The sequence below is a fragment of the Pholcus phalangioides genome, unplaced genomic scaffold (assembly GCF_987345545.1).
Source record: "Pholcus phalangioides strain wild (caught in Gottingen) unplaced genomic scaffold, Ppha-v1.0 ptg000009l_1, whole genome shotgun sequence".
In the NCBI taxonomy this organism is placed as follows: domain Eukaryota; kingdom Metazoa; phylum Arthropoda; class Arachnida; order Araneae; family Pholcidae; genus Pholcus; species Pholcus phalangioides.
This window is the reverse complement of record NW_028301602.1, coordinates 10,406,033-10,422,999: the sequence shown is the minus strand read 5'-3', so window position 1 is coordinate 10,422,999 and position 16,967 is coordinate 10,406,033. Positions and strand designations below refer to the sequence as shown.

The 16,967-nt window shown below is 35.7% G+C and overlaps 1 protein-coding gene across 1 annotated transcript in view; it reads right to left on the bottom strand.

Moving 5' to 3' along the window:
- Positions 1-16,658, bottom strand: part of LOC149081726 (uncharacterized) — a 60,025-nt gene extending 43,367 nt beyond the window's left edge. The window contains exons 1-2 of the mRNA XM_089237145.1: positions 16,598-16,658; positions 15,794-16,374 (exon numbers count right to left, since the gene is read on the bottom strand). Of these exons, the coding sequence (XP_089093271.1) occupies positions 15,794-16,350 (557 nt within the window). The 5' untranslated portion in view covers positions 16,351-16,374; positions 16,598-16,658. The remainder of the gene's footprint in view (positions 1-15,793; positions 16,375-16,597) is intronic.
- Positions 16,659-16,967: the final 309 nt, after the last annotated feature.

The following is a 16,967-nucleotide window of genomic DNA, read 5'->3' as shown; positions in this document are numbered from 1 at the left end:
ATACTATGTTATTATTGTTATTAATATATTAATATAATAGAATAAACATTCCTTCGGAGAATTTCTAACGAATCAGTACGTGCCGGAATATGGTTTGTGTGTGTGTGTGTGCGAGGATGATGTCATCATCCTCGCACTCCGGTTAAACTCAACTCGTCACTCCGGTTATAATTGTACCTCGAATGAAACTTTATTCAGTATATGAGATGATGCAGGTTCCTTCAGTTCATACCATAGGCCGGTATTCCTCAAAGTGTGCGCCGCGGCTCCTAAAGGCATCCCCAACCTTTTTCAGGGGCGTCACGGCAAGCTGGAAACATGCATTCTGCGTATATTTAGGCTTTGAAGTGGTCTTATATATGGGGGAAAATATCAACCAAAATATTGTGGGAGAGCCGCAATGAAACATAAATTGTGCAAGGGAGCCGCGGGTGACAAAAATCGAACCACTGCCATAGGCCTGCTTCCCAAACATTAATTTACTCGTATAAGAACTACAGCTGGGAATCGCGATTAATTGATTGATTAATTGAGTTTTAATCGAATATTTTCAAATGCTAACACTTTGTAACAAACGTAGTAGATAACTTTTTTATGAATTGATGCTATATAAAAATATTTTCATTCGTATTTCTCACGAACCTATTTGCTAGATGTAAACAAATATAGGAATCTATTCAGAAATTAAAGCCGTCTGCTTGAAGCGTTTTAATATGCTTAACATATTTTGACATATCTTGGAATTTCTTTACTTAGATCTTGTCGTGTTTTAGAAAATTGATCATTTTGGGTTAGTCATTGAATTCGAAAATATTTTTGATTTTCAAGCTGTTACTTCTTTTCTTAGAAACAGTTTTAAATGGGAAAGAAGGGCGGGGGGGGGGGGGGTGATGTTTTGCTAATACGAAAAATACTGTTTATAATCCACTGTAATTAATTAAATTCCTGTGGTGATGTATTGTTACAGTAACTAACACAGCATAAATTAATATTCGTTTTTGTAAAACATATATATATATATATATATATTTTTTTAATACATTTTTATGGGGGTGAACCATAGAGAAGAATGAAGACATAATTACTTCAATATAGCAAAGACCTTCATCAGTGTATCCAGAGAATTTGTATTTCTGAATTGAGAATTATATGAGACGATTTCCCCAATGACCATTTTAACTGTGTTTTTCTTTGATAGATTCCAAAGAAAACTTTCAGTTAATGTGTTCAATACGGTCGAATAAAAAATTTGAAGAGGCTGTGCTATTGATACGGCCGTAAGTTCGGACGTTCACGCTTTTTTATAAATTCATTACTGTACATCACTGCCAGCCTGCTATCGAACTTTACGATGCATTCATAGGATATCGTTGGATTTTTCTGAACACGATCTATCTGGAGACATCACTAACTTTTACCACAATATAATTTAAGAACTAATAACTAATTATCACAATATAATTTTTCATATTTTTGTTACCTCACAGTAGTTTCGTAGTAGGCCTATCTGCAAGACAAGTGTAAGGTAAAAACTGCTAGTTTTGTACCCAAATTCACAAATGTATCCACATAAAATAAAGTATCGTTGGATTTTCCCAAATAAGACCTATTCCCCGACGCCACATTAATATTTATTTGCGTTTTGTACTTCCTGGGTTGTGAACGTATAAAGTGTAACCAGTTTTCTTGACGTGTTGACATACATTTTGAATTTTCACCCGATTATATGAAGTACCTAGCCAATTTCGAAGAAGTACACAAGTCTATAAATTATTGCTATTTCCTCTTGAACTTCATATATATATTTTTTTTTTTTCTGTGAAACTCTCGTAACACTTCTGAAAGTATTGAGATATTCTCTAGAGATTCGAAACAAGGTTTAAGAACTTGGAAAAATCAAATCTATACCAGCGAGATGAAAAAAAAGATGCAAATGTAAGCGGGAGCACCATGGTTAGAAAAAGGTGCAGGTGAAGAGCTTATTCAAAATTTAAGAACGAAAGCGAGTGACAAATTTGTTTGCATGAAAGAAGGCTGTAAGTCAAAAAAGTGTGATGTGAATATTTCGTGCATTGAATTTTCCCCGGAAGAGCTGCAAAATTTTTCACGTGGGAACGACAATTTCAGTTAAATTTCCACCTGAAATTCCCTGCATTTCAGAGAGGAAAAAGTTGAATCTTCACAAGATGGTATTGAGTTTCCATATGAGAGAGAGAAAGTTAAAACATATAAGGAAATGTTCGTGATTTTATTTACAATAAATATACCATATATGTAGAGCCCAGAAGTTCAGGGATAATGCCATAACTGCCCCTTTTTTCCCTATTTTTAAACTTTTTTGTAAAAATGCCTTTTTTTTCCTTGCCGTAAATGTCTATTTCGAAATTTTTTTATGTTTATCTGTGAATTTAAACGGCATAATCTGTTCCACTCGGATATTTTAGGCATTGAGAACATCAAAACTATTACTCTTTTAAAATATTTCTTAGTATTAATTCTTATCAGAAAGCCTCCCTCCACCATCCCAGTGTCATTTAAACACGAATAGGCGTAAGTGCTTGAGAGACAGACATCTGATAAAACTATGCAGTGTCAAGCATGGAAGTGGCAAAGACTTTCCATCTCTGGTGTACATTGTTTACAGATAGCTATGCATACCGTTCAAACTCAAATTGAGATTTTAGGAGCAGATGTTATAAAAGCAGAACGGTTCTTTAATTTTAGTCTTTAATTTTAGCCAGCATCATTTTGCATGCTAGCTCTAATTATGTATTTAGTTGGATAAACACCTCTGGCTTAAGCATGAAGGTTCACAAACACTTCTTTCTGGTATGATAATATCAACTTGGCTTGACTAATAATGCAGTTATTATAAGCTAATATGGAGTGATATTTTTAGCCATTTTTCGGACTAAATATCTTTGTTTACAGTTATTTTTCTTTTAATAACTTAGTGCCTGTTTGGATCACTTTTAGTGCCTAATTGAATCATTTTTTGGTGCCTATTTAAAGCATTTTAGCTCCTATTTGAAGCATGTTTATTGTCTTTTCGCCTACCTACTTTTTTAAATTTTAGTGCCTAAACTTTTGGTCTCTTATTATTATATACTAAGCCAAGGCTGGACAAATTCCTGGTGCTATTTCGCCACTCCGACTTAAAAATTGGCATTGCCTCCTAAAATTTTCTTTGCGTAGTTACTAAATTGCAGACTGAGATCAGCAAAAAATGTTTAGAATTTATAGCACAGCATATCTGCCAACATGAAAGAGGATCAGTCACTATGCCCTGAAAAAGTCGAACCAAGCATTATTTTGGACCTTTTTTCAGGGGTAAAAATCTTTTTTTACCACCTCAACCCGTTGGCACTTAATTTTTTTTTGCGATTTGTCCTGATATAAGTTATGACAATTGTTTGAGATCTCACCTTTCGAAACACAAATAATAAATATATAAAACAATGCAAAAGAAATGCTCATATTTCCTGCGACTAACAGCTGATGCGTGAATCAATTTTCGATTTGCTCTCAACCCAATTTATCAGATAATTCTCATTGACCGCATGCGATATATACTCAAAGCATTAGACGAATTAAATTCCGCCAGCGATGGCGAGAATTCCTGATGAAAATCCGTAATTGAATTCCCATTACGAAACGACGGAAGTTAAATTACATTTAAAAAAAATTAGGAAAAGAAAATCTATAGATCGCTCCAGTAGGAAGAAGACAGATATTTCCAGCTGGCAGCTTAGTTGGCAGCTGCAAAATTTACAGGTTAAAGAAAAGAAATATCCTAATATATCCTTCAATTCTTTTCCTAATAAGATACTTGAAAGACTGATCATCAGCCGATTTTCGTTCATTTTACCTCAATACATCGAAACAAGCTAATAAAATGACCGGATTCTAGAGATAAGAGAGGAACTTGGAAGGCGCCTTTTTGCCGTAAAAATTTCAACCGTCCTGACCCAAGTTGCGGTAATTTTTGGGAGGATTTCCTGGTTATTAAATTACATCCATCCCTCCCTCGTTACCGCCCAGAACTCTCTGTCTCTCATCCGAAGCAGATGATGGGTTTGATAAGGCGCGAATTACATCAGTTTTCGGCAATTCTTTCTTTGATTCTCTCATTGCTATTAGATTAAGAGAAGATTATGATGGTAAGAGATATTTTCATCTTGTCAGAGCGAGGATTTCGAATCATTTTTTTTCCAGGTTGATTTTGGAATAGCAAAAGTGTTTGTTTCGCTAGTTACTTAATTGTGCTGTTAAGACTGAGGCTGGTCCTCTAGATCTAAGGATGGACAAACTGCGGCCCGTGGGTCAGATGCGGTCCGCCAAGGGGTTCCATCCAGCCAACCAAAATTATTCTAGCAGAAAAGTACTAATCCACGTTAATAAATTCCTAGGGTGACCATATTTCTTTCATAAAAAGTACGGGTAACAGAAAATCGGGATTTATACGGGTACACAAATTACCACCAAAAATTTTTCGAATGCAAGTTGAGTTGCTAATTATGGCCAAAAAAAATTGTCAAAGGCAAGTAAAGTTGAGCCAACTGCCGCTGAAATTGCTGAAAAATTGCCAATAGCGTGAAATAGGGCAGTGGTTCTCAACCTTTTTGTAGTCCCACGGCCCGGTAAATCTCTTTTGTGTAAGTGAAAGGCCCGGTCATACACCCAACTAACGAGAAATTAATGGGTCAGGGCCCGGCACTGTCCCTCGGCCCGGCGGTTGAGAAACACTGAAGTAGGGGGCTTCCGCAATACGCAATGGGAGAAAATTTGTGTAATTCACCAAACAAAATGTGTAATATTTGGCAAATATGTGAGATGATTGTGTTTACACATATATCTGACTAAAGTTAATTATGATATAAAATATATTATGATAATTATGACTAAATCATGAAAAAATCTTGCTTCTTGCTTTCAAAAGTTTAAGTAAGCCTCATTAAAAATAAGAGAGAAAACGAGAAATTTTAAAATTAAGGGGCGACTGAAGTATCGCATATCTGCCCAGCGGACTGAAATTTTAAGCACTACTGGTTTAATCTCTCGATCAATTATTAATCGCAGTTAAAAACTTTAGTTGAGTTCATCAACTCGATCAATCTGATTAAAATTTCTATTGGTAGTTCATAATTTATTGTGATTGATTTGACAAAACCTATTATATAAGTTATCATAGTGTCAATAACTCTTAGATATAAAATTTCATATAAATGACCATATTTAAAAATATTTAAATCAATTTTTTCAACATAGAGTAAATACAAATCGATTCATTAAAAACTGGTAATGATTTCAGTTTAAAATTTTGTTTGGTAGAAGTTTTAGAAGACACAAGACCAACATTTGTTATGTTGTCATTTGCCATTTTTTTTGTTATGTTCACAGTAATGTGAACATAACAAACAAAATGGCAAATCACATTACTGTGAACATAGTTTTCGTTTTTGTATTCTGTTAGGAGCAGTTTCCAGGGGGAAAAAGTAACAGTAGTAAGATCGAAAGTAGTCTCAAAATCAGTGACTAACCTAAAATGACTGATTTTCTAAAAAAAAAACAAGATCCTAGTGAAGAAATTCTAAGATCTGACAAAGATGTTTATAATTACTTCAGGCATTCAGCCTTAATTTCTCAACTTATTTCCAATATTTGTTCCCATCTAGCGAGTAGGTGAGTGAAATGAATAACATATATGTGGCATTAATTACTAAATAAAAAAGTTCCTAATAAGAGTTTGTTTTAAAGTTTTAGCACACACATTAGAAAATATTCGATTAAGATTCGATTAATCGATAAAATTTTTAATCGATTCCAAGCCCTAGTTAAGCCCATTTAAGAAGAGCTCTGCTGCTTTCACATGTGTGAATATCTTCAATTAGAGTCTAACAAACATTTTAAGTATCTAATATACGTTGGACTGAACATCCGTGCACGGATCGAGCTGATATTTCGACACAATTATAATTTGAACTTATTAACTTCAATATCAGTCTTTTTGGCAAGTTACGGTCGAAACACAAAGACAATAGAGTTTAGATGTTCGATTAAATTCCTCAATTTTTTAAATAAGTACATACTTATATATGGGTACAAAAGATCTATCAATTTTTGTGCATTTGTCTTATATAAATCGTTTCCCGGTCCAGTCTTGCATTTTAACAACTTAATAGCAGCTATATTTGTAAGAAAATGAACGGTACTGGGCTTATATTTCGAAGTTTTAGGGACGGTAGAAATGAAACAAATATATGAAACACAGAACAGGGAATGAAACACAGGTATGTCTAATGATAGGACTAACCCTGACACGGAAGATAGGTAGGATTTTATCATTTAGCCATGAAATCTTTATTTTTATGAATTTTTATTTAATAAAATAAAATATATTGAAAACTATAAAATTGAAATTGAAATCTAATCTTGAATCTTTATTGTATTTCAGCTATTGGCAAGAAAAGCAGCTTTTGAATATTCACTTCTTGAGTTTGACTTTTAGCAGCGCCAGGACCAATCATTTTTGCACTAACATTTGGATTATTACACTGAGTATCCAGGAGGGGGGGGGGGGAGCACTATGAGTCTAACACAGTGGTAGCTTACTATAGGATGTCGGTCTATTGTATTATGAACTGAACCGCTTCTATTGAACTGTACTAGGGCCAGTAATACCACGAGTCAACAATGAAATCAGCTGAGTCTATCGGTACATTCAATGGCTACATTTATTCATCAAATGGGCATTTTTCTTCTATGAAGTCCATGTCGTATCTCAGTATCATTAGTTCAAATTGAGAAAAATTGGTTGAAAAAAAGCACGAGCCGTCATTCAAATGGACTGGTCTCGAACTTGGTCCATTCGAGAGACTTAATCAGAAAGGAATTAAAAAAAAAGAAAAAAAAAAGAGTCATTTTTTTTTTCTTGATCCAGCAAGGATATTAGAAAAACAGTTATGTAGATTAGGCTAGAAATGAGTGTTGAGATAATCGCATGGCCTCATAAAAGTAATGTAATGTTTGATGCGTATTGTAATTCGCATTGTAATTCGTTATTCTGTTGTAATTCGTATCAAAAAAGTTTTAAAGAAAGAGAGCATTGGCAGTCCAGTGGTTAGGGAGCTAGCTTCGGACTGAGCAGGTCTGGGTTCGGGCATGGATGCCTACTAACAAAATTCCCTGGACAGATCGTAAAGATCTCTTGGGAATACGTGATGATCACGTTATTAAAAAAACAGTGTTGTGTGTGTAACGATATATTTTTAGACGGAAAAATAATACTGATAATGTGGCATCCTTCTCTGTTAGATTATAGTCTTATTTGATTGCCGCAAAATCATAAATTAATAAATTACTGTACGTATTGGCATGTATCATTGCCGAGGTAATAGTGAAAAATCATCGAGACTTTTATTCAAAACCACACAAATTTTTTTCGAAGAACTTGAAAATTTAAGACTAATATTATAATATATATTTTGCCGCCCGGGGCAGTTGCGCCCCTCCCCCGCTCCTCTCTAGTTCCGGCTCTGCGTCAAGTATACAGAAATTACTGATGTGGATACGATCCAACGGGGTGATGATAACTCTATGAAATAGCCACTAAACGGATAAGAATATGTAATATAGGTATTGTACATATGTCTTCCTGTGTATGAATATGTATCTCTCTGGCATCGATTTGTGTCACGATACACCACATAGTGCAGTGTTTCTCAACGTTTTTAAAACTAGGGAACAGTAAAATGTTTGAAACAATACCACGGATCGGACCACCAACATACAGCATGTAGTCATGAATAGGGTGACCATATGACCCCGTATTACACGGGACATCCTTGCATTTTTGGCCGCACTGAATTTTTATACAATTTTCCCTGTTTTTTTTTCAACGTAGCTTCTTTGTATCTTTAATCTTTACTAAAATCGTGAAAAAAAGGCATTTCTCCTCTCTCTCATAACGTACAAATTATATACAAAAAAATTATTAAATCATGAGTTTAGCTATAAATATTCGCCCCATATAATTTTTGGGAACTCCATTTCACTTCATTGCGATTTCCAATAGCACTTCACTTCCTGCTAATTGGTAATGTTTTCCAACAATTTTTTAGTCAGGGCCGGAACTAGCGGGGGGGGGGGGAACTGCCCCGAACCGCCACATTTAGGGACAGGAAATTTTAGGTTTAAACAAAGAAAATTTAAAATTGGTGGGGGTGACAAAATCGTGTTTGCCCCGGGCGGCAAAAAAGCATAAATATCTTAGTTACGGTCCTGATCATTTTAGCAACAATTGTTTATTTTGGCAACTTATGGCAACATTTTTGATGATAAATAGGCGACGACCGGTATTTTGAGATATTTGGGATCTCAATTTTACTGCGATTTAAAGTGGCCGCATAATTCCTCGCCCCTTCAGTAATTTTAGCAATAACTGACAATTTTATCGAGAAGTGAATTTTTGGGCAATAATTAGCGATATCTTGTATTTATGATTGCAATTTGCCGTGGTTTTTCTTGGTGAAATATGATTACCAAAAGTATGATGGTCTAGTTTTTATCTGAACCCATAAATAAGAATATTACTAATATCTTTGGCAAAAATTAACAATTCTCATTATAATAAGAATAATTTCTCATCACTTCATAATTAAATTACCTAGTCTGCCTGCGGACCACCTCTGTTCCACGGACCATAGTTGAGAAACGTTGCCATTGTGAAAATGTATAAAATTTTAGATAAAAAAGAACAAAAGGTTCTGTTTCAGCTTTCACAACAAAAGGTTTTTGAAGGGGCGTTGAAAATTTCATTCATCTCAACATCAAAATGTTCCCCTCATAATTTTCTGATGGCTAGTTGAGGCTCTAGACCAGTGTTTCTCAACCCTTTTCAGCCCATAGCCCCTTTGAACAACATTTTCCTCTAGTGCCCCCCAACCCCCATTGAAGAGCGAGACCCTTTCTACTTATCGAATTGTATTTAATCAAAACTAAATTTATAATGAACAATTTTTTTTATCAATAACATCAATCTTTGGAACCCTGGGCCAAGCACGGGTGATCATGTCTATCAAGAGCAGAACTATATGGGAGGGAAATAGGTATTCGAAAAATACGGGACGGTGCAATGAGCCTGCTCAATAATCTACCCTCCGACATGTCACCTTGGCTCTGCGTCTAACCTGGGATAAAGTTCAGAGAGCTTTCTTCTTGTGGGGGGTTGGAGGCTTTATGTATGGCCATCTGAACATCATGTGTCCCTGGGAAAATGGGTCCATGATGTTCTGGGGCCCCATACTCAGCTGAAAAGTGCAAACAGCTCACATATTAACATACTTGCTTTTGAAAATAATCAGATCTCTCGTGTAGGGCCCCCATTATGGATATAAGCCCATTGTCGGGGTCATGGGCCCATTTGTTGAGATTAGTTCTATGGTCAGCTCTGCTGGATTCTGAAAGTAGGCACATTTTTTCGCTACATATTTCACTGAAAGCTTTATTTCTTCACTCCGTGGTCCCTTTATGTCGTGGCTCCCCTTTTATCTGTCCCCTTAAAATATCCCAGGATAGCAAGGGGACCATTTGGCCCCAGGTTCAGAACACTGCGCTAGACAGCTTAGAACACACAAACAATTTTATAGATACCCTATATTTTTTAAATACGAACGTGTCTACACGTGTAACAGAATGTTTTTGGAACTCTCATATTTCCGTTGATTTTCCCTGAATTGAAAATTATTTCGCTAATAGGAATATCCATTTATAGCGTACATTTTGATGAAATCTGATGGACTTCATTACACGGATACTAGACTGTATATTCAACCTGTTCCAAATAACTTGGCAATGTATGATTGACAAAAAGAATCTCCAGTTTTAAACTAGTTTAAAAATTCTTCCATAACTGCAAAAGACATACAGTCATTGAAGTTTTGAGATTAATATTTCATTGCTAAACATATTTGTCAATGATTTTCTATCATACGTTACGTTTAAACTTAGTTTTGGCTCGAGAATTGTCAAAATTTTCTTTTTCATTAGATTTATATCTTTTGACCGGTTCCTCATGTAATCGCATGAAGTACATATCAATGTATCATTATTGGAAGGGATATTTTTTTGACTTTCGTGCGCTTATATTACAGATAATCAATCTGAAGCTACTTCACGGAAAAGACACAGAATGTAAATTTGCTACATCTTGCACAAGCAGAGAAGACAATTGTCTTTACTTATTGGCATAAGTAATAAATGTTAATTTTATTATTAATAAATGTTTTCCGTTTCAACAAGGAAGCTTTAAATACTTAAAAAAATCATTTATCTTTTTTCCTAGTGGTTATTTGCCACGGATAGTAGTAGGTAACGCGATTGTTACAACCTCAACAACATTATTAATATCTTGAATTCACGCTTTCGCAAAAATTGTCTACATTTGAACATTTTCAAAAGAATTAAAAAAAAAAATCATCATTTAATGTAATTATAGAAAATTCTATGTAGCTATGATGGATCGACTGAGACACGAACAAAGCTGAAATGCGGGAATGTGCGTGAAGTTTTTGTTGTTTCTCTGTAATGGTTGTTATGTGTAGTGCTGCCATCTGCCACTAGTTTTTCTAATTATGAGTGAAGTGTTATGATAGAATGATTTATCGTTGTAGGACTGTTGCTCTCTGTGGCGAGACTTTTTAACGGGGAAATCGGCTCGCATTTGCGCCTTGAAGTTGGGAACCACAGAAAACCAACTTCAGCCGACCACCACTGTGGGGTTCGAACCCGGATCCTCGCATCGCGAGTCCGTCACCATAACCACTCGACCACCACAGCGGCGACCCACACAGCTAGATGTATTTGCGGGTCAAAGTAAAAAACATTTCTTGCCTATGCAACTTACTATGAGTAAGAGAAGCGTGGTTACACTGATTTTGCAAAAAGAAGAGCTATCTATTAACTAACACAATAACATTCTCTCCTAAGAAGTAAATATTATCAAAATTCCTAACCTTCGAAATAATTTTTAAGTTTGTTTGTTTTTTCATTAAATATTTTATATTTTCCCTGACTTTCATTAAATATTTTATATTTTCCCTGACTTTCATTAAATATTTTATATTTTTCCTGACTTTCCCAGACCATTTTTCATTTTCCTGGCTTCCCCCGACTTTCCAGGCCACAAGAAGCCCTATCAATTGCTATTGGGAATGGCCTTGAACAGGGGTAGCCAACTTCTCTCTGTTCGAAAGCCAACATAATAGGCAGTTGTAGCGTCGCGGGCCTCACCAGGGTTGCACAACTCGGCGTATAAACCACATCAATAAAATTATCCAGAAAACTCTCAAATTTGTATACGCCGCCATAAGTAATATGTTGAGACACGGGCAATTCAATTGTTAAACATCTACCCTGGTCTTTGCATTCCTCCACTTCACAAACGGGCCAATATTCATTGTGAATCTGGTTGCGTTTCCAGCTATATGTAATGTATCAAAAATTGTAGTTTATTCTGCAAATTATTCCATGCAATTCAATCATAGTTTGCATTTTGTACAGGCAAAAAGTTTTCAATTTTTTCTGTAATTTTTGTTTTTTGACCATCCCTGGCTTCGAATATTCGTAGGTGTTCCCAGTAAATAAAACACAAAATAATCGAGAGAGAACGTTTATATCACAATTTCCCAAACATTTCTTTCCCTGCCCCCCCCCCTCCTCAATTTTTCTCTCTTCCCCCCAACTCAAGAGAACACATAGAATCCTATACTAAACCCAATGCCTCCACCGCACCCCGGACCATTCCGTCGCCCCCAGGGGGAGATATTGTCCACTTTGGGAAACACTGATTTATAACAACTATTTAGGGCAACTATCGACCAACATGAAAACCAGTCGGAAGTTTTTTCGAATACAAATTTTGATCTTTCAGAAATTCTGTTGCTCTTCTCAACCGTGGCGTGGCTTCGATTTCAACTTATGTAACTTCGTTTTGGCTGTCACATCGCAGTCATCTTCCACGTCTACCAGACTACAGAGCAACTGAGATCCAGGGATCTACAGTGCAAGTGAGATCCAAGGATCTACAGTGCCAGTGTTACCAGGAGGATCAGCTTCACTTCTCTTGCCGAAGATATCGGTAATCAGCTATCGATATCGAATGATTCCAGTATTATGTAAACGCTTGTTTTAAACTCTTTCCTTCACCAGGACTCCGACCCTGAACTTTCTCGAATCAAAAAACGTACATTTGGACACGCGAGGTTGATGAATATGCGATTATTTTTTTTAAACAATTGTGTGACACTCAGGCTATTTTAATGTACATTTCAACGCGCCCGATATAACCTTAACTGACATCGAAACAGATAGATTGTAGATACCGAGTTAAGATGACCTTGACGGAACTTCAGATTATGCAAAATTATGCGTGAGGCGTCGTTTATGAGTCGCCGGCGACACATCCGTTTGTAATTCTTTACTTTCATCATTTATCTTCTGATACCCCCCATTTTTTTTTCTTATCACGTGTGTCTTCTTCTTATCACAATAATAAGAAAGTGAAAGACAAGACGATCCACCAAAAGAAAAAAGAACCATCATTAAAATGCATCACAAAGGGTGTCATTTTTAATACTGAAGTAGTGAAGCTGTCACTGGGGATGAAACGGAAAATGAAATATAATGGAAGCACTCATGTGGAAACCCGAAATTACACTGCACAGTGGAGAAAAGAAAGGGAGTTTATTATAATAATTCTTTTGAATTTACGCCGACCCTGTAGATATTGTTAATAGATTTCTTCTTGTCTAGAAGAGAGGATTTTGTAGACCATTATAGTCTTTGTTGTGATAGGTCGAGGCTATTGGTCACCTTAAAAAATTGAGCAATTATTATTGCTTGTTTGCGTCTGGATACTCCCAGCAGTGCAATGCATTCAGATTAGGTGATACTCACTACTTTAATATTAGTAGTTGCGGGAGGGGGGGGGGGAGGGTGCTGTATTATCTATCATTTTGAACGACGGATGTGGTCTAAATATGGTAGTCTCGAAAATAGTCAGTGTTCAAAGTTTGAGGGTTAATCCGAGGTGTGTTGAAATTTTTACGAAATTCATCCTCTAAACTAGGGGGGCTACGGCCTTTTGGAGAAATTTCACGAGGTTCGTGTTGAAAAACAACGTTCGTGAGAAAACAAACAGCATTACTAAATATAATTCTGTTAAACGATCGATGGCCTTCATTTTACTGGCGCAAAGCGTCTGTGGAATACATACAAAAGGTTAAGAACCTTTGTCAAGGTTAGAGCAGTTTCGTAAAAAAGGTTTAGAAGAACCTTTGTCAAAGTTTGAGCAGTTTCATATAAGGTTATACAGTCTAAATTTCTCTATTTTTATTTCTCCACAGAACTCCTTATTGTTGCATTCTCTCCAAGGATGTAGTTAATTTAAAGAGGTCTTTTCAGCCATAGTCGAATAACAGTTACTGTACATTATTAAGTTTTCAGGGATGTTCTTAATATATATATTATATCTATTTATTTATTTATTTTTCAATCAACATATATAATCATACAAATCATATGCAATTCATAAAAGCAATATACGAGGTATTCTAATAGAATAAAACATGTTTAGATTAGTACACGATCTTATTACCTATTGCAATAAAAGCCATCTAATATAGAAAAATGTCTAATTAGACAGTTTTTAGTGGACTATATTATATCTTTGTATTCTATACTAGTATTTCTAATTACACTCTAAAATACTGAGCTTAATGCGACTTTTATTGCGCTTCCCTCAATGTGTATTTTAGAATTGGTAGTTGAGATTGAGGTGATTTTCCTTAGCCTTATAAATCACATTAAGGAAAAATACTTTCTAGATATTAGCATACTCTACATCCGGATTGTAAGAGAAAGATATTTCAAATTGTGTAAAAATCATGTCCGCGCGCGAGTGAAATTAGTTTTTTTTGTTTTAACTTGGACCGACTGAATGCAAAGCTTGGTATTTTGAGAATTTTGAGAAAAATTCATCTCTATTATGAAAACGTTTTTTAATTAATTCCGCATGAAAATGCTATAGTTTGGGTAAAATTGTTCGTCAATCTCAGAGAGAGAGAGAGCTAGCATTATTTTTGCACGGTATTTAATTGCATGCTAAGTATTCAATTAAATCGAACTCTAACTCAATTTTGAGGGACCACAAACTATTGTTATTTTTTTGGTTGATGATATCAATTTATATATAACTAAAATAGTGCAGTTGGTATAATCAAAAATTGAAAAAAATTGATTAAGTAGGAAAATTAATTTATATCAGTTTTTGGACCCTTGATATCGTAGCTTTTGGTCTTCTTTTTTTTTCCATAAATTATAAATGCCTTTTTCAGTCCCTATTTTAGGCATTTTTTCTGTTTTCTTGCCTGCCTATTTTGATCATTTTTAGTGCCTAAACACACACACTTCCAGGCTTTAATAATTACGGTATTGACTTTTCTATTTATAGCACTGCCCAATGTATCGGAAAAAGTTCGTCGATTGTGAGTGTAAATACAGGTTAAAATAGTAATATGATTATTAAAACTAACAAGCTATTATTTTTCTTTCTTATTGGTTTTTTTAGAATTTAGGTGACTTAGTACAAACAGTTTCTGTTTATGATGCTATATTGTAAAATGGTGCTCTCTACAGTCCATGAAATAAAATGCCTATGCATCGAACAACAAATAGCTTCTGTCAGGTTCAGAACTAGCGGGGAGTGGACTGCCCCGGATAGCAAGTTTTTGGTGGAAATAAAGAATGTCAATATAAAACTATGGAATATTAAATTTGTGGGGCCGTAAAAATCCTAGTTGCGGCCCTGGCTTCAGTAGAAAGATGGATATCATTATTTTTGCATGGTATTTAATTACAAGCTAAGTATTCAATGAAATCGAGCTCTGACTTAATTTTAAAGGAATACAAATTTTTTTTTTGGATGATGATATCAATTTATATATAACTTGGCTGATATTGCAGTTAGTATAATCAAAAACAGCATCACCGGAACGAAAGTCGTTTTAGTGACTTAAACACGAACTAAAATCACTATTGTTAGAAATATGAAGCGATGGTGTTATTTAGGCCTAATGAAAACGACATTTTTAGAAGAAAAGTATTGTTGACAAGAACTCTATGTGAATGTCATTGTTGCAGTCACACAAGGAATTGATAGAAAAACCGATTTTTTAGACACTTCCCTTGCTAGAAAATCGATTTTTTTTTTAACATCGTTGAAAATCATTGTTGTATTTAAATTTCAGAGAATGCGCTACTCTTTAGAATATCTATAATACATTTTTTTAAATATTTATACAGGCTAACGTTATAATTTGAAAAAAAAAAAATTGGTCTTTTGGAAAATACAACAATTTTTAGCAAGATGAATTTCAAGCTCAATAAAAACCTATGTTATAGGAATTTGAAGCATTCCTAAACTGGGTGACTTCAAAATGCTTCAAATTCATCCCCATGAATTAATTACTACACGAACAGATATGATTGAAAACACTTAGAAACATTTTAATAAATTAAGCTTTTCATTAAGGAAATGACTGATTGATTTAGGCAGTGATTACTCTTCAAGAAATGATAACATTTTTTTCTTAAACATTGGCTTTAACCCTTTTCACTGAGCAGTTCAACTCTCCAGGTCTCTAAAAGCACACAACACTCTAATTTCATACTTTGTCTCAAACTTGACATTCTTTGGCCTTTTATAATTAGAAATTGGAAATTTTTCTAAGCTTACCTTCCGGATTTCGTGATGACCATTTCCGTCCCGAAAGAGTGGAATTTGTCCCATAGATCTTTCGATTCGAGTTTCACAACGGGATCGTCCTGGACACCGTCGTCCTCGGGTTCGAGCGCCCTCAGCGGCCTCAGGTGAGGATGATGATGATGCGGGTGATGGTGGTGATGATGGGGCACGAGGACATCTTCAGGGGTCAGAGAAACCGGCGACTTGGAAAAAAGTTGCGGAACCGGTGTCGGATAACCACCGGCCAACATCGGGTTGAATCCGATGGCCGCTGCCGCCAGGTAATGGTGATTCTGCGGCATCAGGATCGAGTTCATACTGAAGTCTGTCGAAGTCGCCGTGGCCGCCGCCGTACTGCTGCCGTTGCTGTTATTATTGTTGTTGTTGCCGCCGGTGTTGGTCGCAACACCGCTACCGACACCGGTCGGCGTGGGTGGTGCTGGACGAGACGATGCACCTGCAGTCACAGCAGAAGCACCAGAAGGTGGTATAAGGAACGGGTGGTGAAAAGCCATCCCTAAAGCGAGGTCTGTACTTTCAAACCTCATGAGATACGGATTTAGTTTTTTCCCCTCGGATATCAGAAAAAAAAACCAAATTATTATAATAATTTAAAATAAAATAAAACAAATTCACAACTTCACGCCACCGACAACAATCAATATTTCTTTTCGAAAGCCAGAATGGGTTTCTCTTCACGGATTCAGCCGCCAAAATTCTAGACAAAAATTCAAAACAAAAAAAGAGGTGGCGTTATTTTGTTCCTTGTTGTGTGTTCTTTTGTTTTGTTTTTACCTCAACAAGTTTTTTGATGCAACGTGATTTCACCGTCCTTCAGATGCCGGTTCATCGCTACGGCGGGCCGCAGAAGCCGTTAAAGTGGGCTGGATCCTTTCGATGGCTGCTGGCTTGTGATTGGACGAGAGAGCAGTGGATCCCAATTGCTCCATCGCCTCCCTCGGGAGCAGCGCCATCTGCAAAATACATAACAACCGCGTATCATGGTAAAAGAAATATAAAAAAAAAACCACGCGGATAACGTTTTATTTGATTGTAAATATTTAGTTATTTAAAGATTGTTTATTGTATTTTTTGTTGGGGGGGGGGGGTTTCCTTCCTTCAAATATTTAAATGTTTGACTTTTCGGAAAGTTTATTTATTGATA